Below are 24273 nucleotides of genomic sequence, written 5' to 3' on the forward strand. Positions count from 1 at the left end.
TCCTTAGCCCTGAGGGATGCCCCAGAGGGGTTTTAAGGATGGAAGAGACTGATCTTGCTGTCTTCATGCCCTTATTTCATTTCATTTTCTGCCTTTCCTCTCCTGACTCTGCTCTTATTTTTCTATTCTTGGACTAACATACTTTGTGTTTTTTTTTTTGGTTATCTTATTTGAAAATCAATATAACCACATCTATAAAAACACTTTTAAAGAATGCCCAAACCCCAGAACCATCATCTTACCCAATTACAACTCTTGCCTTCATGTCTGCTTGGCCTCTTGCCCCCTCTTCCTGCTGTGCGTGCATACATTTTATAGAGATGTGTCCTCAGTGGACGTGGGATTTTTTTTTTCCTCTGTTGCAGATTTTTACACAAACGTTTTCATTTGTTGTTCCTGTTTTTCCTTCTTTCCCAGGAGGCTTTAGGCTCCCACTCTCCTCTCCCTGACTTTCTCACTGTCCCATCCACCGCTCCACCCCTCAGGCCTGCCTATGTGAAAGAGGTCTCTTTCTATGCAGAAAATCCACTTTAGCAAGATGTGGGTGCCCTTACACAGACCTCATAAGAGGAAAATAGCACATCAGTGAACTTGGGGTCAGTGAACACAGTGATGTTCACCAGAACCAGATAATGGTAATGTACCTCTCCCATCAGGTTGCCAAAAATTAGAATAGGTTTTGTGTTTTTGTTGTTGTTGTTGTTTTGAAACGGAGTCTTGCCCTGTCACTAGGCTGGAGTACAGTGGCATGATCTCGGCTCACTGAAACCTCCACCTCCTGGGTTCCAGCAATTCTCCTGCCTCAGCCTCCTAAGTAGCTGGGATTACAGTTGTACACCATCATGCCTAGCTAATTTTTGTATTTTTAGTAGAGACGGGGTTTCACCATGTTGGCCAGGATGGTCTTGATCTCCTGACCTCGTGATTCATCCATCTTGGCCTCTCAAAGCGTTGGGATTACAGGAGTGAGCCACCGCGCCCAGCCGGTTTTGGGGTTTATTTTAAGAATGTGTCAGAGCCTGGCATATGCCTCCATTGCCAGTGGCAGCATAATTTGTTCTTTTGGAGCAACAATTTGTCAAGAGGCATCAAAGCCTTACTTTGACCTTCTAACCCTATTTGGGAAGTTTATTTAGAAGAGAGTGTCCAGAAAACGAGAAAGCTGTGTGCCAAAGGGGGTTCTTGCAGCCTATTGCACTTAAGGGCAAAATTAGAAACAAAGTGGACTCCAGGGACACATGGTCCTTCTGTTTCACGAAATCTTTCCCAGACATCTGAAGGGTCCTGGTGGAGAAGAGGTAGCACCTTAAGGAGAGCAGTGACAACCTGTGATGTGATAATTACATAAGGCATTGCGTCCTTCCTGAGATTACAGAAAACCTGTCTAGGGAGAGGCTAGCTGTTCACTGGAAAAAATGAAGGTTTTACCTGCTTGGAATAATAAGAGCATGACAGCTTCTTTTTTCTCTTTTTTCTTCTCATCTCTTCTCTTTTTTATAACTTGTCTTATTCAGTTAAACTCCAGTCATTTCCATAGAATAAAGTAAAAGGGAATATATATATTGAATGTGTAAGGCCCATATTCCCCCAGGAATGACATCACGGAAGGACAGCCTGACCCCCGCTGCTGTATCAGGCGTGAGCACAGCGCAGACCGCTGCACACAGAGGTCAGGACAGGAGGTGCTCCTGGGTGTCATGATCTTGCTTTTTGTCCCTTATTGTCATGTTTCATTTCAACTGCACCATAGTCACGCTGGGTGGGTAATGTAATAATCCCCATTTTATAGAGGAGAGAGCTGAGTCCTTAGGACTCCTGGCAGTTGCCATCCAGGAAGCCCCTGCTACGTTCCAAGCTCAGAATCTCCCCACACTATCTCCTTGGATGCTCACATAATAGCTCTGCAGAGTCACTCTTCAAACCTGCTCTTCATGATGGGGAAACTGAGGCGCTGTGATTTGCCAAAGAGTGGTAGCCAGGAAGGATCAAGGCAGCATTCATACCTGGGTTCTCTGACTCTAAATCTGGCTGTGTTTTTTTCTTTTGAATTTTATTATGAATGCCTTCTTTGTTCATTGTCATTATCGTCATCATGGATCTCTACCAGGCCCTTTACCCCCAGCCACTTGCCTCCTCTGTTGCAAGAGGAGATGAGGAGACCAGTGTAGAATTTTCATTCCCATTCCCTTCCCTCCTCCATAGGCAGCCACTCCGGTGTGCTTGCTGTAGGCCCTGCGTGAGGATCCTCCCTGTCTTGTTCTGATTGGGTATCTGTTTTTAATGTAGACAAATGGGATTCTGCTGTAGACCTCAATCTGGTTTTTTTGCTTACTCAACCCTCTTTTTCAGAGCCAGTCTTGGTGCTCTGTGTTCACCTGGTTCATCTGAGGGACTGCATCTACCCTGCCCTTGCCATAGTTCCTGCCCTGTTTGCTTCTCCTGTTGCTGCTAGTGGACATTAGGTAACCACAGCCTAGTTCTGTGATGAGCTCTTCACACCTGTGCCCATATGGACTGTGGGAGAGTTTCTCTGATATGGACCGTGGTGCGGGTGAGTCATAGTGCACACTCACACTTAATTTCGCAAGTACTGCCAGATTGTGTTCCAGAATGACTGTACTAATTTACACTTCCACAGGCAGTGCTCAGGGGTTTCTGTTTCCCTCTCTCCTCGCCAGCACCTGGTATTGGCAGATGCATCAAAAAGGACGCATTTGACAGCTCAACCGCATCAGCGCACTTGATTAGCATCCCTGTGATGGCCCTTTCTGCTGCAGACATCACTTTGTCATAACAGCATTTTGAGCAGGCAAAAGCATCAGGCAGGGAAAAAGGGGCCTTTTTACTGTGACTCCCTGTCTTCTATTAGGGAAGAAAATTTTCCCCAGAAATCCCCAGTAGACTTCCCCTATGTCTCACTGACCAAACTGGGCCAGGTAAGCTCCCAGACAGTCCCTGACAGAGATAACAAGATTGTCATGGCTGTTTCAAGCCAGGGCCAGTTCTTCCCCCTGCCATAGACTTCTTTTGAGCACATTGCCATCGGCCTTATCCCCAAACAGAACTGGGAATATTTTAATAAAGAAGAAGAGAGCAGTGGCTGATCAGTAACTTGGCAGCCAACAGAGTCTTCTGTATCAGAGTTCTACATTTGCTAATTTTTTGCATGCATGCTGCCTCTTCTATACCGGGGATCTTCCCCCACATCTGTTGGATTTGCAGAGAATTTCAGAAGCAGTGAGTCACTCATACATGTCCATTGCTTTGGGGATTAGATCCAGCCAGCTCGTTTTGGAAACGGCAATTCTTTTTGCCAGGCAGACGTGAGACCCATTTCCATGCCAGCTGCTCCAGCTGAGGTTCCCATGCAGGTTCTGCGTGAGAGAAATCAATAGAAAGATTCAAAGGGCAGAGCACCAAAGTCCCTGCCCTGCACCATGATGTCAAAGCAGAATGCCTGCTGAGGGCAGGTGGGGATGAAAACCTGTCAGAGAGAACCACTTCTGCAAGCAGCAACTTCCCCTTCTTATCAGCCACATGGATGCCATAGTAACCTTGTCTTTCTGGCTAGCTCAAGAAATTAATTTTTAGGATGGGTGCAACAGGTCATGGCTGTAATCCCAGAAATTTTGGAGGCTGAGGCGGGAGGATCGCTTGAGGCCAGGAGATTAATACCACCCTGGGCAACTAAGGAGACCCCCGTCTCTATAAAAGTAAATAATAATAATAATTTTTAAAAAACAGGCTTGATGGCACATGCCTGTGGTCCCAGCTAGTTAGGAGGCTGAGGTGGGAAGATCGCTTGAGCCCAGGAGGTCAAGGCTCTAGTGAGCTATGATCATGCCATTGCTCTCCAGCCTGAGAGACAGATTTGAGACTCTGTCTCAAATAATAAATAAATACAAAAGAAATGGAAACCTTGTAGTTATAATTTGTTGAGCACTTATCTTTGCCAGGTGGCCTGGGAAGTGTTTTATTTCCACGATCTCATAAATATCTCTTGGCAGCCCTCTGAGAGCACTGATATTGCTCCATCACAGGCTCCTATAGAATCCTGGTTCTGACGATTAGCAGCCATGTGGCCTTGGGAAAGTCACTTCGATTTTTTGTCGCTTGGCTTTCTCATTTCTACATGAAGAATGATAATAGTATATTGCACCTGCTCACATAGTTAATACACATAAAGTGCCTAGAATGGCACTGGATACTTATTAGCTATTATTGTTGCCATTTTTTTAAATGAAGAAACTGAGAGGTTCAGAGGGGTCAATTTACCAAAAGTTAGTTATAAGTAGCAGGGCCATGATTTGAATCCAAAAGTTTCTGGCTCGGAAGCTGGACTTTTTTATCCAAGGGAACATCACCGTCACTCCCCTCATCAGTAGAATCAATTTTCAGGTGAAGACTCAGTGATAAAGACCACAAAGACATAGTGTAATTCTTCTAACACACGACTGGATCATTTCTGGAAGGTGGCTGGGGACATGGATACTGGGCCATAGAACAGGCGTGCATGGGATGGAAAACACAGCGCTCAATTCCTAATTTGGCCACTCAACCTTGCAGAGCCTCCACCTCTCTGTTTTTAAAATCAAGTTTTCATTATAGTTCCTCCCAGTAAGGATTTTAAAAGTGCCTTATAAGCTGAGCATTGCCAGGGCTCCTTATTCCAAAATTAGGATTTTATATGTCACTTTATATTTTGTGTGTCATTCTCAATTTCCACTTACACTGACAGAAAGTCTAAGAGTCATTTCCCCCCAACTCCATTTTAGTCACCGTGAGGCTCAGGAAACTAGAATTTCAGAATCTTCTGGAAGAGATGTTTCCTTTCTTAACCAAGCGAAATGGGCTGGAGGCAGGCACCGCTGGGGTTTTTAGAAGGTTGGTTAACCACAGTGCCTAGCGGTTTGGGGAAAAATAAATCAGGTAGCTTTCTGTAGCACGAGACATTCCCTTACCACGTTTGTCCACTTGCGCACTTTTATTTTATTTTTATTTTTATTATTTTTATTTTTTTGACAGAATCTCACTGTTGCCCAGGTTGGAGTACAGTGGTGCGATCTCGACTCACTGAAACCTCCACCTCTTGGGTTCCAGCAATTCTCCTGCCTCAGCCTCCTAAGTAGCTGGGATTACAGTTGTACACCATCATGCCTAGCTAATTTTTGTATTTTTAGTAGAGACGGGGTTTCAGCATGTTGACCAGGCTGGTCTCAAATTCCTGGCCTCAAGTGATCCACCCACCTCGGCCTCCCAAAGTGCTGGATTACAGTTGTGAACCACCGCACCCGGCCCACCTGAGCATTTTTAGATGTAGACTTGGTGATGAGTCTGAGGGGCCACATGTTCGGTCTGAATGGGGATCGCAAGCTCAATGATGTGGCTTTAAGCAAAAAGGGTAGCTTCAAGGTCTAGATTTCCTTGAGAGGACGTTTTAACCTAAACCCACGTAACTAGTAACTCAGAGATCTTTTCATTTTGTTGTTTTTTAATTTAATTGACCCCATTCTCCCTCCTTTTCTCCCGCCATCCCTTCATTCCTCCCTCCCTTCCTTTGGACACAGGTCACCTGATATAGAATCTCCCACCTGGGAGATGGAGCCAGCCAGTGAGGCTCAAATTTGAATCACACACAAATCTCCAGGGGTACTTGTTAAATACAGATTTTTGACCAATTTTTCGGTGTGGGTCTACTCTAGTAATGAGCTCTCAGGCAGTACTGATGCCGCTGGTCCACGCATCAACCCATTTCAACTCGTGAGGCAGGCAGTTGCAGATACTCTCTAGAATACCAGATTGTTTGTGCACACATTTGACCTTCCTGACCATCCTGGGGGGTGTGAGAATACCAAATTTTTTTTTTCTTTTTCTTTTTAAGATGAGAAAACTGCTACTCAGAGATGCTGAACGTAACTCGACACAGCTGATAAGTAGCAAAGATGAAAGTCCAGGTGCAGAGAAGTTCCGAGAATGTGGCCCTCCTGGGATGGAAGGTGTCCTTGTGCTAGTCATGAACGAGACAGAAAGCAAGTGCCATTTTCTCTTCTCTTCCCCTGTTTATCTCTGAGATCTTCACTTGGCTGCTTCTTTTCAGAAAACAGTGACGCACTGGACTCAGGTGATAGCCCCAGCAGTAACATCGACGCAGAGAAAATTGAATACTTTTCCAAGAGAGCAGAAGACACATGAAGCTAGAAAAAGGAGCCCAGAAAACTGCCACATTGTACCCATATAGAAAAGCATATCCTGGCCGGGCGCAGTGGCTCACACCTGTAATCCCAGCACTTTGGGAGGCCAAAGTGGGTAGATCACAAGGTCAGGAATTCGAGACCAGCCTGGCCAATATGGTGAAACCACGTCTCTACTAAAAATTAAAAAATTAAAAAAAGAATTAGCTGGATGTGGTGGTGCATGCCTGTAATCCCAGCTACTTGGGAGGCTGAGAGAGGATAATTGCTTGAACCCGGAAGGCGGAGTTTGCAGTGAGCCGAGATCGTACCACAGGACTCCAGCCTGGGTGACAGAGCGAGACTGTCTCCAAAAAAAAAAAAAAAAAAAACCCTATCCCCCTCTTCCTTTCCCGCTCATTTCTCCCATAACACATAATGCTTTTTCTAGTGATTTGGTCACTGCTTAACTATCTTCACTTAATGTGGTTTTGACAGAATAGTTGGTTGGGAAATTTTATTTTCAATTAAAATAACTTGTTGAACTGCCTTGGTTTTGAAAGGATTCCATTAGGATGGCTAATTATATAGCAGTTGCTACATGGAGATATTTGCACTCAATTTCAGCTCTTAGGTAATTCAAATCAAATGCTTGAGATTTTCCTCGCTGGAGCTGTGTGCAACCATCTTCCTCTCACACTGCAGGCTTCCCATGAGTTATTTTTAGAAACCCAAATTTAAGCAGCAATTTTGGCAGAGCCATTTCTAGTCTAGTGGAGTAAACCATATGCACTGATAAATGCAGCCAAAGAGTCAGTTTCTTTAAAAAGCAACAAAACCATCTCTCTCCGTTCATGGGGGTTAAATGTTTACAAACTGCAAACTATCCGCTGTACTATTATATTCATTTGTGAACTCTAGCTGAAATGAGGGATCATGGATATTACTTTAAAATTACAAAAGATGTGTCCTTCTGCAAACTGTTGTCATAATACTCATTTTTTTCCAAGATGGCAGACCTTGGCAGAATTGACTGGGGACTCTGTTTTTGGCCTTTGAATTTCCTGTGAAACATGGAGATCCCTTTCTTTATTTTCCTACTCTGCTCTGGCTTCTTCATTCACCAGAGCACTTGTAATACATCTCATCATGCTTATAAGCAAGAAACCTCCTCCTTCTATGTTAGAACATATTCTTGTGGGCAGGGGCTGGATTTTTTTACCTTCTTTCATGCCTGGCACATAATAGATGCTCAAATAGTGAGGGAATAGATAGATGAATCATTAAAATTATATTTCTATTTTCTCCTTTTTTAAAACAAATTAAACTTTTATTACATAAATATTAAATGATTGCACTCATTTCGGAAAAATTAAAAACTTTCCATGTAAGGCCAAAGTCCTTTTAGCTCACCCATCCTCAATCTTTGTCTCCTCATTAGTTCTGTGTAGGTCACGTTTCTTGTCTTTTATAGCGCATTCTTGCAGACTGCTATAATTCATTTAAGTGTACACGCATGCACATATACACACCGAGTACTGTTGTGTACACCTCTGGTAGAGTATTTTGCAGTTTACCCCTTTTCACTCAGCAATATATTGGGGAGTGCTATCCATGGTAGCCACTCTGTTCTTTTTAACTGCTACATTGTTTTATTGCATCATGTGGATGTAACCACCTTTTATTTGGACCAAATACACAAATTATTTATCTGTTTTCCCATACATTATACTTCCAGATCCCTTCTCACGTGTAAGTTGACAGACCCAGACAGGTTCACTGCTATCTTTTCATAGCTACAACTCATTTTATCAAAATGAGCCACTTGCCTTAGAAATTATATCAAAGCAGTAGACAGATTGTGTAAAATTCGAAGGGTTGCCAGAGGGACCAGAGTTTCCTTTGTCCTCACAGTCTAGAGAAGTGCCCTGTGCTCTGGGAACCCCACAGGGTTGGATGATGAGGGATGTTGACCACCGCTCACTCTGTGTTGTGACACAGTGATCTGGTGTCTGCTCTGCCCAAAGCCAGCTGGGTTTCCTCGAGCAGATCACTTCTTCTCCCGGGACATTACTTCTCTTATCTGCACAATGGACTCAGTGCATAGCCTGAAGCTCTTAGACTGAATAACTGGGTCTACACACTGCCACCAGGATTGACATAAAGAGTGTCCTGTTAGCTCACCCTTCACTACATGTTGGGGTGGGGAAAGGTAATTCCTGATAAAGCTCCAAGCTCCAGCCCAGAGCTCTGAGCTGAGACAATGTCTCAAAGAGTCCATGAGTGGCAAGGAATGTATTGTCTTTAGATTTTCCTCCTCTTTCCTACTATTTTGCCATCCAGTTAAAATGAATATATATATTTTTCTTTTGCTTAGGTGTGTCTCTGTTCTAAGCAAGGTGGTATGATGATGGGAAAAAAGGTTGTGGTTCCCTGAATTCTACTTCCAAATTTGTTTAATTCTACCTGTGTGTTCTTAGGCAAGTCACTTACCTTCTCTGGGCTTCCGTCTATTGACACCACAATTCCAAATGAGCCAGGTATTCACTAAAATGACACTGAAAAGTTGAAAACCACACTCACTTATGAGTGTTTCATTTGGCATTTGTGAGCCTTGTCACCTGCAAATAGGCCATCTTATGAATTGATGAAGCATCCTCAGAGACCAACAGAGCCCATGAAATCTTGTTTCACAGGAGGATTTGCAGCTGTCCTGGCCCTTGGTGACACATGCTAAGCCCTTCAGGGGCTTCTGAGAGAGGCCCAGAGAAGGTGCTGAGCTACCATGATTCACAGGTGAAATTTTCTCACCTAGGCCCTGAGGCTTTGCGGTGGATCCACGGCAAAGGGTATTCCCCTGCTTTGAGACTCAGGACCACAGAGGTCACAGGATCTGATTCAGATGCCAGCGGGTTTCCCTAGGGGGCCCAATCAGGCTTTCCATGTAGTGCAAGAGTTATGGCTCCCTGCTGGGTGTTTCACACAGGACAGCAGACTCAATGCGGTTCTGAAGGTGAAAGGTCAGTGTAAGTGGGTGTGAAGCCACGTGGGAGGCATAGCCCAGCTAAGTGTCTGGGGTTTTGGTTCCCCTAGTCCCAGAACTTTGTTTTTTGCCCCTACTGTGAGTTTCTGTTCCTGAACACCCCTTTAGTTAAGTGTTCCCTGGTTGAGCAGGTTTCTACCAAAGGAGACCAAAGCCTGTGGTGCTTTTCTGCTGCTGAGCTTGCTGGGGTAGGTGACTAAGCCTCTCCTAGCCTCTGCTTTCTAACCTGCTCAGGCTTCAGGAGGTGAAATGAGACTCTACAATAGGTGCTCAATCCACATTTCTTTTATTTCCCTTTTCCTGTTTCATATGGAAAAAATAACCCATAATTTTATAAGCACGGAATCTGTAACGGAGCTTCCAAAAACCCACGCTGGGCATTTTTTCACATTAACTAAGATAAACCAAAAAGGCAGTACCACGAATACAGAAAATGTCATTAGGAAGGTGTACATGATACATTCGTTTTTTACATAAAAGGAATGGTGATCGTTTCCATGTATCAAGCCTCTCTGACTGCAAATTTTTCAGCAGCTGCCTTCCTCATTTTAATAAAATGCCGGCAGATCTGGTTTGCATTTTGGTAGATAAATGCAGAACAAGTCGCATTGACGTTCCCTGCGTTTATCATCCTTCCAGCCACCAATACCATTTTCATTCACAGCCCGGAAACTTTAAGAAATGAATCAGCCTGGCCTATGATTCACAGATACTTGATCTGAAATGGTTGGTGGTGTGGGGTTGGTGGATGGGGTAGAGACAAAAATAAATTTCCTGACCCTAAAAGTCAGTTCAAGTGAACTAGAATGAGCAGAGCGGGGTCGTGGGGATGGTTGCCGCCCTCCAGGAGCTGCACTTCCAAGTCTGACTTAGGGTGATCACACGTCCAGGGTTGCTGGTGGAGCTTCAGTTTACACCTGTGGTCCTAGTCTCTTAAACGGTGAGCGTGCCTGTCCACAATTAGGAATGTCCCAGGTTGAGAAGATGTAGGATTCTGAGGAGAGTAGCGTGGTAGTTCTTAAAGGCCAGAGATAACATTGAATCATGTGTATCTTCAGTGCCTAGCCTCTTGTAAGGAATTAATAAATAAATGCTTGCTGAGTAGGCGAGTGAGTAAGTAGTTTCTTAACCTCCCATCCTTGTTCTCTAAATGTCTATTTCTCATTTTTCTTCGCATGTTTGAAGCACCTAGTGACTCTACTGGGTTCTCAATAAGTATATTTTGAATAAGCCAGTGGTTCAGAGGTCAGTTTCTTACTTGCTTGTAAGCAACCCCATGCTATCTAGCTCTGGGCTTTGAGTGGGTTAGCCCAGGTTAGTTAGAACTTAGTACTAAGAACAGTGGCTTCCACGTAGTGAGTTCCTAAGAAATGGTCACGGAGGAGGTGGACGTGCTGCTATTGTTATTAGCCATCTGGCTTTACTACCGGTTTTTGTCTTTTTTCCCCTAACTGTAGGATTCGTAGACTATATATATATTTGAGACCTCATACATATTTTTAGAAGATAAATCAAACATATTATAAGAAATTGAAAAAAATGAATAAAATAGTTATCCTAATTTCATGCCCCTGGTAACATACTATCAATTGTCATTACCAATGTGCTGTACCCCATTTGTGTCCATTTATACAAGTGTTGACAGGGTCTCACTTGGTTGCGTAGGCTGCAGTGCAGCGGCGCAAACATGGCTCACTACAGCCTCGACGTCCTGGGCTCAAGCAATTCTCCCACTTCAGCACCCCCCCCCGAGTAGCTGGGACTAGAGGCAACGGTCACCAAGCTTGGCTAATTAGGGTTTTTTGTTTTGTTTTGTTTTGGGGGTTTTTTCTTTTCTTTTTTTCTTTTTTTTTTTTTTTTTACATGTTATCTTAAGGTGATTTCCAATTTTTTTTTCCATTTGCATTTTTCCACAAGCATTGTCCACGTTATTCCATAACCTTTTCAACTACCATTTCGAAATTTGCTTTTATCCATGTGGTTGTTTGTGATGAACTACAGGTTGCTGACTTTCTTCCCCTTCTGTAAATAAAGTTTTCCTCCTACTATGTCCTGTATTTCAAGAAGAGCTCAGCAGTGGAATCATTCGATCAAAGGATATGACTGTTGCTCAGCTCTCTGTGTGTATGTAAATTAATAGGCTGTTTATTTGAGCAGTTGTAGGCTTACAAAAATATTGAGTCAAAAGTATAGAGTTCCCATATATTCTCTTCTTCTCCCTCCATATCCCCTATTGTTCGAATCTTGAATTAATATGGTACATTTGTTACAATTTATGAACCAATATTGATACACTAAGAGTTACTGGAGTCCATAGTTTACATTGGGCTTCACTCTTCATGTTGTATAGTTCTGTGGGTTTTGATAAATGCATAGTGTTATGTACCTACCATTATAATATCATACAAAGTAGTTTCACTGTCCTAAAATTCCCCTGTGCTTCCCCTCTCTCTCCTCATTACTCTCTCTCTCCCCCTAACCCCTGTCAACCCACTAATCTCCACAGTTTTGTCTTTTTAGAATCACACAGTTGGAATCACATAGGATGCAGCCTTTTCTTTTCTTTTTTTTTTTTTTGAGGCAGAGTCTCGCTCTGTCGCCCAGACTGGAGTGCAATGGTGCGATCTTGGCTCACTGCAAGCTCCGCCTCCTGGGTTCAAACAATTCTCCTGCCTCAGCCTCCAAGTAGCTGGGACTACAGGCGCCCGCCACCATGCCTGGCTAATTTTTTCTATTTTTAGTAGAGACAGCGTTTCACCATGGTAGCCAGGATGGTCTCGATCTCCTGACCTCACGATCCACCCGCCTTGGCCTCCCAAGGACGTGGCCTTTTCAGACTGATTCTTTCAGTTAGTAATATGCATTTAAGGTCCCTCCATGTCTTTTCATAGCTTAACACCTCATTCTTTTTTAGTGCTGAATAATATTTCTTTGTCTGGATGTACCACAGTTTATTTACCCTGTCACCTACTGAAAGGCCTCTTGGTTGCTCCCAGGTTTTTGGCAATTATGCATAAAGCTGCTATAAACATTTGTGTGTAGGTTTCTGTGTGGATGTAAGTGTTCAACTTATTTGGGTAAATATCAAGGCATTCTGTTGCTAGATCTTATGGTAAGAATATGTTTTGTTTTGTAGGAAACTGCCAAATTGTCTTCCAAAGTGGCTACATTATTTTGCATTCCCACCAACAATGAGAGTCCCTGTTGCTGCAAATCCTTCACCAGAATTTGGTATTCATGTTTTGGATCTCAGCATTCTAATAGGTGTGTAGCCGTATCTAATTGTTGTTTCAATTTGCATTTCCCTGATGACATATGTTTATTTGCCATCTGTATGCCTTCTTTGATAAGATGCCTGCTCAGGTCTTTTGCTTATGTTTTAATTGAGTTGCTCATTTCCCTATTCTTGAGTTTTAAGAGTTCTTTGTACACTTCGTATAACATTCCTTTAAGTGACATGTCTTGTGCAAATATTTTCTCCCAGTCAATGGCTTGTCTTTTCATTCTGTTTATAGTGTCTTTGCATATCAAAAATTTTTAATTTTAGTGGAGTCCAACCCATCTATTAGTTTTTTCATAGATTGTGCCTCTGGTATTGTATCTAAAAAGTTATTGCCATACTCAAGGTTATCTAGGATTCTCTCCTTTGTTATCTTCTGAGAGTTTTATCGTTTTTAATTTACTTTTAGGTCTATGATGCATGTTGAGGTAATTTTTGTGAAGGGTTTAAGATCTATGTTTAGATTCTTTTTTTGCAAATGAATGTCCATTGTTTCAGCACCATTTGCTGAAAAAAAAATATCTTTCCTCCATTGTAGTCTCTTTACTCCTTTGTCAAAGGTCAATTGACTATATATATGTGGGTCTGTTTCCAGGTTCTATGTTCTGTTCCATTGATCTGCTTGTTTATTCTTTTGCCAATACCACGCCATCTTGATGACCGTAGCTTTATAGGAAGTACTGGAGTTGAGTAGTGTCAGTCCTCCAGCTTGTGTGTTCTTTTCCTGCAGTATTGTGTCAGCTATTCTGGGTCTTCTGCCTCGCTATAAAAGAATCAGCTTGTAGATATCTACAAAATAACTTGCTGGGATTTTGACATACCACAGATTGTTTATCTGTTCACTTACTGAAGGACATCTTAGTTGCTTCCAATTTTTTGTCAACTACAAATAAAGGTGCTGCAAACATTGGTACATAGGTTTTTGTGGGAACACGAACCCTACTCATTTGGGCAGACACCAAAGAGCACAATTATTGGATCACATGGTAAGACTATGTTTAGCTCCTTAGGAAACTGCCAGAGCTATATGGTTTTTGTATTTATTGAGAGATTTTTTTGTTACAATGTCACTAACATGATTAACCCACAGAATAGCAGAATAAATCTTTGGGTCGGGGGTTATTAGCCTTGCCTTCTGGCTAATGTTATTAAATGTTATTGCTGAAAGAAACACTGAAGATTCCTAAGCCTCTAAACTTTCTGAGTGTGAGATCCACATCCCCTATCACTGCTCCTCTATGGCTTCCATGGCACTGTGAGTATAATAGTTGCTCAATTAGTGTCCACTACACACTGAATACCAGTAATGGAAAAACCACTTCACCATACAGATGAAAACACAAAGGTCCCCAAATGAAAAATGAGATACTTCTGACCAAACAGCATTTTACTAGTAACAGAACCAAGGCTAAAACTAAACTATTGTGCCTTGTAGATCTGCAGACCTGTATTTTGAAGCATCAATCCTTGGTTCACGACATTCAAGCAAGACAAGCTGGAGGATTCTTAAATCTGTGATTAGTATTGTATGGAACACCTCCCCTCACTTTCAGGCCTACCCACTACTGACTGCCATTACCAGATTGCCCAAAGACGCCCAAAATGGTATTCTAATCTGAGTACAAGGCCACTGTAGCTACAAAGTCTAGTAGGGTAACAAGTAATAATAGCAGTGACAACAATAATAAAAATAGCCAAGAATTATTCATTGCTTAGTATTGTCAGGGCCTTTGCATATGTTATTTCATTTTACATTCACAGCTGCCCCTTGGTTCACATCATTACTAGCCACAGTTTAGAGATAAGTAGATTGAGCTTTAGGGAGGTTAAGTAACTTGTTCGGGGTGCTACAACTTTCGCTTAAAGCCAAATGTGTGTCCATCCGTTCTCGACTCCACTTAGCAATGTATTACTTTACATTTAAAATAATGAGATTTAGAGCTAGATGGGCCTGCATTAGTATTCTGGAGCTGCCATATTGTCAGTCATGCAATCTTAACCTTGTGCCTTCTAGCTGCAATGTTCCCATCATGGGGTACTAACACCCATGGCAGATGCTCTCTCTTGTTACCTCAAAACCATTGCTTCCCACTGTACAGAATGTCAATATGTTCAAAGGGTTGGCAGGAGACCTCAGGTCTCAGGGAAGTCAGACTCTTATCCCAGCCTGGTGAGATGAATCGTGACTGGTTTAAACTAGATATGGTAATGGCAGGCAAGTTACCCAGTCTTGTTAGTAACAGTATGCTGAGGAGGGAGTCTCTTTCTAAAGAAAAAGGCAAAGCCCATTGCAAAGGAAGCTTATTACTGTTTTCCTTTCTTCCTGCCTGGATCTTGGATGTGATACCTGGATGTGCAGCAGCCATCTTGTAATTATGAGGTGACAAGTCAATAGACTGAGATAGTGGAGCAGCAAAGATAGAAAAGGTCTGGATTTTTTATAGCGTTGTTGAACTGTTCCATCAGCCTAAGACAGATGGCTATCTTCAGACTTCTTGTTATGTACAACATGTCCTATTGTTTAAGTCACTCTAATTCGGATTGTCTCTTATTTACAGCTGAAATTATTTCTAATACATATAGAGATTTCCAACAAAGCACAGTGTAGAGCAGCTTAACATGTTACCTATGTGCCAAAGTTCCAGAGCAAGAATTCCAGGGTTCTAATCTTGACTGTGTGACGTGACTTTAGACAAGTCACTTAGCTTCTCTGTGACTCACTTTTCTCATGTATAAAATGCTCAGTAACTGTGTATTGACTATTAAATAAAGGATAATAGTGATACTGAATTCATATGATTGTTAGGATCATTAAATGCCTAAACATTTTATAAAATGATTAGAACATTGCTTGACACATTGTAATTGGCTGCAGATGTGCTTGTCAAAGTAAAATTAAAAGAAAAGTAGTCACTATTATAAGGCTTGGGTTTGCATCTTGATCCCATCCTTGGGCCACTTGTGGTATTTAAGCGGCACCTTGACCCTTTTACTACTGAGGCTCATGGAGCATGAAACTCCCCCTAAAATCTGTCTCAAAGCAGACACAATGGTGGTTTCTTTTTGACAAAAAAAGGCTCCTTAGAGAACGCTGGCTTGCAAAGGAGGGGCTGTGACCACCAAGTCGTGTCAACAACTGAATGGCCGAAATACCCAAACTTGCCCATGCAAATGGGCTCGCGTGTCTCCTGGCAGCCCCCTTTGAAGGCTCTAGACTTATCTGTGAACTCCTTTTTTGAGAGGGTCTTTCCAACTAGTGGTTTGTTCTTTGACTCTCCTCATACCTTTCTTGCCAGAGAGTGAGAGTGAGAAGGAAGGGCTATTGCCTGAGCTTCTGCCCCTTCTGTGCAGTGAGGGTCAAGATCCTCAGCTAGTGTTTGAGGGGAACCGGTGTAGCCTGGGTCTCTCATTTTCTGCCACCCAAGTTGCCACCTCTGTCGAGGTCCCACTCTAATTTGGGCAGCCACTAAGCAATATATTGAAATATACCTTGTTCATGGGTTTAAAGGATCAACTGGTAGGTGTGTCCATTAGCAAATCCCATGGAACCTTCCTTCAAAATATCTGCTCTTTTTACTCCCTACTTACCTTCACCACCAAGGACAGTTCAAACAAAGTTGTCACCACCTTTAGCCTGATTTACTGCAGGAGACTCCTAATCTATCTTCCTGTTTCTACTCTATCCTTCATCCCCGCCTTGGTGGCCAGGGGATCCTTTAAAAATGTGAACCAAAGCATGGGACTAACCACTCAAAATCTTCCCATGGATCTCATCTCAGTTTAAAATCCTAAGTGCCTTCTGTGTCCTCAGTGAACCCCAGGTGCACCCTTCCTCTGCCACTTTCCCCCCTTGTTTATCCTACTTTCCACCCTGTCCTCCTTGCTGTGGGCCAGACAGATCTGAGACCAGTGTGGCTTCAGGGCTTTTGGACATACCATTTTCCTTTTCTGGAACACTCTCTCTTCCTTGCACATCTGCCTGGCTCTCTGCTCAGATGTCAGCTCTCAGAGAGGCCTTTTCTGACCACTCCCTTTAAAAGAGTTTCCCCCGCCTCTCATTGCCTATCATTATCTGTAGTACTGATGACTTGTGGATGTTATTACAAATTTGGTTATTTTTTGCATCCTCCAGCAAAATGTAAGCCGAGTGAAGAATGAGATATTGTTTTGTTCATCAAGGAATCCACAGAAACCAGAACATTCTGTAGCAAGTGATCACTAAATATTTGTTACACTACAAAAAGCCATTTTAGGTTAGAAATAAGGTATAGCTGACACAATTCTAAGCCTGATGTTTCTTGTGAACCTGCTAAATTGGCCCTGAAATCACTTCCCAGAAAGCTCTAGATATGTTCTGAACAATGGGAGCAATGCTGGACCAGTGTTTGAGGTTCCAAAGTGAATACGTTGAAAATGAAGCTACATGTGACCTGATGAACCTTCTTGCATTTGTTTAAAAATCCTCTTCATCATAATTAGTTCACACTCTGTTTTTCTTGCTTTGCTTCTAGGCACCAGACAAGTCATTCCAAATATGGGGTCTTGGTACCAATCAGAATGAGGTTCTCATCTGTTCCCATTTGTTTAAAAACAAAATGGTCTTGTTCCTTGATATTCTTTCCAATGAAAGATGGGATATATGACTTTTCCTTGAGTCTGTGCAGGCTTGTGACTGCTTTATGCAGCTCCTGCCTGGTTTTCTGAGCATACTTATTCCAGGGAAAGCACAGAGACTGTCAAGCCAAAGAAGTCCCTGGTGGGTGCTCTTGTCTGTAGCCTCAGCTGAGCTCCCGGCATCAGCCAAAAACCCTGAGAGCCGCCATCTTGGATGCACATGTAGGCCCTGTGCACTTTCAAAAGTCCATGACCCAGCTGACATCTGACCACAAGGGCATGGGAAACTCCAAGTGAGAACCACCCAGCCAAGCCCATCCCAAATTCTTGACCAAAAAAAATCATGCAACATAAAACAATTATTGTTTTACAACACTGTTTTGCAGTAAATATGTAATCTGCAATAGTAATGAGAACCCCACCCTAACTCTTCCTCCTACGTACTAGGTAATCATGAGCAAAACCTTTTCTTAACACTCTGGGCATCAGATTTCTCATCTATAAGTTAAGAGTGATAACATATATTGATATGGTGGTTGTTTTTAGCAAAAGCAAGTTTTGTCCAAAACCTGGCATGCTTCTCCACACAAACGATATTTTCTCAAATTTAAGATGCCTTCATTTGTATGACTCACACTTAATTCATGTGCACTGAGAAAGAAACAAATGCTTCCAATTAAACTACTGCGTTAGTGTATGCCACTGGTGGTAGGACACATACCTATTTTGGAGATGTTGAAATTTGAAAAAATATATGTCTTAGCATCTTTGATTTAAAGACTGATTAACATAAGCACCTAGCTAAACCCAGGCAAAATACAAGATCTCCAAGATTAGAGTTTGTGACGTGTAAGAGGAGACGTTAAAGCAAAGGTACCTTTGTATGAACGTCTCCAATCTGCCATTCCGTTTTATACAATAAAACACGAAGATTAGTACAGACATCCTTGTGGTCCAGACAGAAAGTGCCTTCCTTGTCAGCTGTCAAATGGTTAGAATTCAAATGACATCATGTCACAGTTATTTAGCCAAAATGTATTTTGCAAAAGGGATGAAGTCAGATCCCTAAATCTGGCTGTGAGTCGATAAGTTGTTTTCAGCAGTAACTCATCCCTAGTAATGGTCCAAGCCCCGTTTCTCTTTGGTTCTTGAGAATTTCCTTTTTTAAGGACATGAACTAGTAGTTTCTTGAGTATTCCAGCCAATGGGCAGAAGGGGTCTAGGCAGTGGGCAAAAGGATGACACAGGGAGACCCAGGGCCGCATCTAGTGGGACAGAAACATAAGCATCAGCTTCCTAGCAGGCTTGATGCTAAGTGTTCACATGGAGCTCTGCAGTTAGTGCAGCTGCCCAGAGTGCTGCTATGCTAATCCTCATGTGAAAGGAAAACCCACTTCAGGACCAGAGAGGTTAAGTCTCTTCCCCAAAGTCACACAGCTGATTATGTCAACTTAGACCATCAGACACCAGAGCCTGTACTTATACCCACAGCACTATACTAACCAGAATGTTTGCAAAGACACAGAAATAGTTCATAAGAGGCTCCAACAAGCCCAAAGCTCACACCACAACAGCTGTCTTGTCAGCTTTACGTAAACAGAATTTCTTTTAATCCATACCATCTTTGTTCAGTATGGGTTTTCCGATAAGGCCGTTCTGACCTCCTCCTCTTTCTGGTAAAAACCAAAACATCCTTCAAGACCCAGCTCAAATGGTATAGCTTAACTCCTTGTTTCTACAGGGTGGCCCCTGGCTGCATTTGGCTCCAGCAAAGAAGTCCCTGGTGGGTGCTCTTGTCTGTAGCCTCAGCTGAGCTCCCGGCATCAGCCAAAAACCCTGAGAGCCGCCATCTTGGATGCACATGTAGGCCCTGTGCACTTTCAAAAGTCCATGACCCGGCTGACATCAGCATGACCCCATATTTGGAATGACTTGTCTGGTGCCTGGGGCTGTAAGGCTGGCTGTCCTGGAATTGTTGGGAGTGGTTTCTGTTGATTACTCCTATTGGACTGGAAGTTTCTTGAGGTTCTAGAGTTAGACTGAGTTTGAATTCCATCTCTATGACTTACAGCTGCGTCCTTGGACAAATGTCTTAGCTTTCCTGAGCTTTAAGTTTCCTATCTACTTCCCAGAAATGTCATAATGCAGCGTCTTTGCTTAGAGTGCACGGTCACTGCTCAGTATTGTTTACTGTTATGTGATTGGCACTTGTGGAACATCTTTATGCATTATCTCAGTCTTCAACAGCCCTCTGAGGTAGGTTCTTTCACTGCCACCCTCTTTTCACAGATGAGGAAACTGAGGTGAAACCTCTTGCCCATGGTTCCACAACTCAGATGTGACAAAACTGGACTGTAACCGTACCTTTCTAAACTCCCTTCCCTTGATGGAATCTCAGTGAAAGCCTCCATGAACTGATTTCCAAGGATGTTTTGTCATGTATCAGTCTCTTTAGATGTGTTTTAATTCAGATCTGAATTTTCCACTCATTTGTGTCTAGGTGACATTATCCTAGTTTGTAAGAAAATGATGCTGCAACCAGCTTTGTCTCTGTAAACTGTAGTTGTTTACACATTTCTAGCATCTGGCAATAATGTGTCCCTCCACCTGGCTCTTATGGGTGGCAGATTATTAACACCACAACTGCCCGTTTAGTTAATGAACCAAAAACATGGATCACTCTCATTATTGGCCTTGAAAAGCTCAAGCAAACTCTTAAGTAAAACTAAGGGCCCAGCTCATTCTCCAGCCTAAAGAATGCCAGGCCACTCCTGCCATTTACTTTGAATGATTGACTCACCAAGATTTTTGCCGGTTTTCTGTGTTGCTACACTCATGGAAACCCTCTAACTCCACTGACGTTCCCGATATGCTACTTTTTTTTTTTTTTTGAGGTGGAGTCTCGCTCTGTCTCCCAGGCTGGAGAGCAGTGGAGTGATCTCAGCTCACTGCAACCTCCGCTTTCTGCCTCCCAGGTTCAAGCATTCTCCTGCCTCAACCTCCCGAGTAACTGGGATTACAGACACGTGCCACCACGCCCAGCTAATTTTTGTATTTTTAGTAGAGACGGAGTTTCACCATGTTGTCCAGGGTGGTCTTGAACTCCTGACCTCAAGTCATCTGCCCACCTCGGCCTCCTAAAGTGCTGGGATTACGGGTGTAAGCCATCGTGCCCAGCAGCTACTTGGTTTTTTCCCTCAAGACATAACAGTTAAATTCTGCAAACAAAACAAAACAAGTTTGATTTTATTTGCCCGAGAATATTCTGAGTAAGCCGAACAAGATCCATTACTAAATCAAGCCTCACCCCACACATGAGCAGCCCCCTCAGCAAGGTAAGTGCCCTGTTTGGCAGAATGGTGGAAATCTTCCTGTCTAAGTGTGGATCTGGTGAAAGCACATGGGCTCAGCCAGAGGCCAAGGTTAATTCACGGTCCCAGCTCCCGGTGCAGACTGCCAGTGAGAGACACACTCAGGGCTTCAGCAATGTCCTTGCTGGTTTACCTTCACCTTCAACAGCACCAGAGGAGTTGGTCTTACCTGACGTGGAGAAAGATGTTGGTGCAGAGGTTGGGGGATGGAGCTAATATTATTGAAAGGCTACTTTGTGCTAAGCACTGAGCGAGGTTCCCCTTTTGCAGGTATTCGGGGATTGTCTACCTACTTACTGTTGTCAACTTCTAGTTTCTTTCCATTGTCCGCAGAGAAGATGCTGTGCATGACTTCAGTCCTTTGAAAATTATTGAGGTTATTTTATGGCTCAGTGTCCTGTGACGAATGTTGCACATGCACCTGAAAAGAATGTGTCCTCTGCAGTTTGGGGATGGAGTGTTCCATAAATATTAACCGTGAAAGGTCCAGTACTCAGCCTGGTATAGACTCACTGTTCAAGAAAAGCTTGTTCTTTCATTTATTGCCGTGATTACCAGATAAACCCACAAGCAAGAGGCTATTTTGCTAGTTGTGTGGACCAGCAGTTTCTGGAGAGAATGTAGTCTTCACTCTGCGGTGAGTTCAGAGGAGGAGAGAAGGAAAAAGTCCGCGTGGGTGAGAAGGCACTGCCAGGCCCTGACCCCAGGAGGCAGGTGCTGTGCCAGCTTGTCCTCCATGTGGCCCAAATAAGAAGAAAAGGCCGAGAACTCTAAACATATCGTCAAGGGAAAATAGCTTCAGGTTTGCTGGAGGGAGGGAAATTTACCCTTGGAAACAAGAGAAGCTATATGCGGTAAGACCCCTCCTCTTCAAGCACTCAGTCAAAACTGATCTGATCAGAGACCTACTGTCTTAGTCCATTTTGGCTGCTACAACAGAACACTCTAAGACTAAGTCAACTTCTCTCAGTTCTGGAGGCTTGGAAGTCCAAGATCAAGGTACTGACAGATTCTGTGTTTGGTGAAGGACCATTTCCTCGTTCATAAATGATTGCTTTTTTGCAGCGTCCTCATGTGAAGGAAAGGGCAGGAGAGCTCTCTGAGGTCGCTTTTATAATGGTACTAATCTCAATCATGAGGGGTCCACTGTCATGACCATCATCCCCCAATAATGGTACCAATCCCAATCATGAGGAGGACTCCACTGTCGTGACCATCACCCCCCAAAGGCCCCACCTCCCAATACCATTACCCTGGAGGTTAGAATTTCAGCATATGAATTTTGGGAGGACACACATGTTCGGTCTATAACTGGGACGCAAGGATTCAACATTGCCGCTGCCCTTCTGGACTTTGCGGACCATGAGGGTGTACAGATGATTAAACACACAGTTATGCAGAGCAGGGTGGGGGGGTCATAATTGGAAAAGTATGTCGAGATTAGAAGAAAATCGTTCTTTCTTTGTTTCTCCCTCTCTCTTTCTCTGTTACACACATTTGCAGACAAACCAGGAGGATTTCCACAGGGAAGCTGAAAGGGGAAAACAACAGGATCCTATCTATAAGCCTATTAGAAACCGTTAGAGAGTGATTTCATGAAGAGTAAGGAATTTGTGAGTTCGCTAGGGCCTCAACCACTAGGATCAGAAATGCTTGGAACATTTTTTTCTATCATAAACCCTTTCGGCAGACTAGAGAAGCTATGGACACCTTTTCAGAATAATGCTTTTAAAATGCATGTAACAAAATCCTCAGATTTTATTTCAAAAGATTGCAGAGAAAACCAATTATGTTGAATTCAGTTCTATGCGTGGGCCTTCCCCTCCACCTCACTCCGTCTATGGGACAGGGACCTGGATGCTTATGGAGTAGTAGGGAGATATTTTGCAGATAAAGAAAAAAGTCTTTCCCAGGGCCAGCAGTTTTCTATATTTATGGAATTCGTTACCTCCAAGGAGGGCCTGACTGGAAGTTTTACTTTCACATAGGTTTGGGTAACTCCACAGAAGACTGTCTTTACCCACCTTTGGTGAACTTATGGTTTCTGTTTCTTTTCTCAAAAGACTATGTGTCCAGACTTCCAGAGAGCAGACATATTGATGCAGTCGAATTGCCCACCTTTCACATTTCCCTTTTTGTTCCATGGATGGAGTATAATGAATTGGCAATTAAGGGAAGAGAAAAGTTAAAGTCTGACTTTGATGGGTGGCTGAGTCATCAGAGAATGTGTTTCTTACGGAGCCATCGGTCTCTTGTTAGGCTTTGGAATCCTCTTTGGGAGTTCACCAAACAGAGAGTGCAGCCCAGGAGGATGGGGAGCTGAGGAGAAGTCAGAGGTTCAGGGAGGACCCATGTCATATTCTGGGAGGTAGCAGGGGCTGTGGGTCCCATGAGATCAGACACCAGTTATGAAGGAACTACTGGCAGACACTTTGCTCATTAATGTCACTCCCCATGCTCATTACCACCCTAGGACCTGGGGTCCCCACTATACCACTGAGACAACAGTTGCTGAGCATAGTTAATCCAAGATCATCCAGCGAGCAGCAGTGGAGCTAAGATCTGATTCCACATAATCTCGGCTCCTAAATATATATACATATATGTTTTTTTTCTATTGCCACATGGCCAGCAGCCTCCCTGTGTCATGGAGGTCGTGGGTGCAGCTTGTGGGGTCAGGTTGCCGGGTTTCTATTCCAGCTCCTCTATTTAAATAACTCGGTGATCCCAGGTCAGTTCCTGATCCTCCTCTGTAAAATGGGAATAATTTTTTCACCTTTCCTACAGACTTTCCTGGAGGATTAAAGGGAGAATGTGTCTAAAGCTCTGAGCACACGTGCCTGGCATGTGAGTGGTCCTTAAATGTTAGTTACTGTGATGATTATTAGCCCAGCAGGACAGGGAGGAGTGTTAGGTCCCTGGGGCGCGATCACTCCTCTGTTTACTCCTCAGATTGTCCCGGCCTGGCAGGCATTCATGAGTTTGTTTTTCCTGTCCCAAGGTTGCCCTGGTGCTCTGCAGTGACCGGCAGGGCTGAGATGATTATACAACCTGCGCTCTCGGCCAAGTCCGGCACTGGTCCTGGCTGTTGGCTAAGCCTGTGCTGCTGTGGGTGAGGGAATCACTCCTCTCCAGCTGGCTTTCTCACGCCGGAGAAGCCTGACCTTTATTCAGAATCATCCTCCAGCGCCTGCATCACACAGCACCCTGGCTCACCCTCCCCTCCCCCAACATGTCCTTTACATTCTCATCTGGGGACGTAATGGGGCTCCAGTGTCCCCAAGACAGCGGCTTCTCCCTTCTTCTTCATTCTTGATAACTCTCTGTTCTCCAGAGGTGCTGCTTAGACTCTAGAGGGATACATGAAAGGGCGGTAAGGTGACAAAGAAAACAGCTGGGTTCAATCCTGGCTGCATACTCGGTGTGGGACAGAACAACTGCTCTACCTTTAAAGTTATATATCAGGATAATATACAGTATTTCATTTATATATACATACATTTATAATAAGTAATAAATTTTTGTGAAGTTGTGAGGATGGTAAAAGCTTAGCCCAGTGCCTGGCACCCACAGGTGCCAGCTGGCATCATTAGCAGTCATAGGAAAACTCAGGGTATGTCTCCATTCCAGGCTTTGTGGCCTGTGGGTCTCAGTGTCCCCGTTGTCCTGTGGGGTTGCTGAAAGCTGTCCTCATAAGGTTGTGAGGGTGGGAATATGAGAGGCGTTTGAGAAAGCCGAAGCCCACCAGGTCAACAGCTGGACTGAGCTCTCCCCTTGTTCCCTGGGCCATGTGCA

General features: G+C 43.5%; 1 protein-coding gene across 1 annotated transcript in view; it reads left to right on the forward strand.

Moving 5' to 3' along the window:
* The window catches only part of LOC119624861 (uncharacterized), a 349687-nt gene that overhangs the window by 317946 nt on the left and 7468 nt on the right, over nt 1-24273 (forward strand). The window contains exon 6 of the mRNA XM_073018620.1: nt 12350-12477. Within this exon, the coding sequence (XP_072874721.1) occupies nt 12350-12477 (128 nt within the window). The remainder of the gene's footprint in view (nt 1-12349; nt 12478-24273) is intronic.

Source organism: Chlorocebus sabaeus, chromosome 8 (genome assembly GCF_047675955.1).
Source record: "Chlorocebus sabaeus isolate Y175 chromosome 8, mChlSab1.0.hap1, whole genome shotgun sequence".
In the NCBI taxonomy this organism is placed as follows: Eukaryota; Metazoa; Chordata; class Mammalia; order Primates; family Cercopithecidae; genus Chlorocebus; species Chlorocebus sabaeus.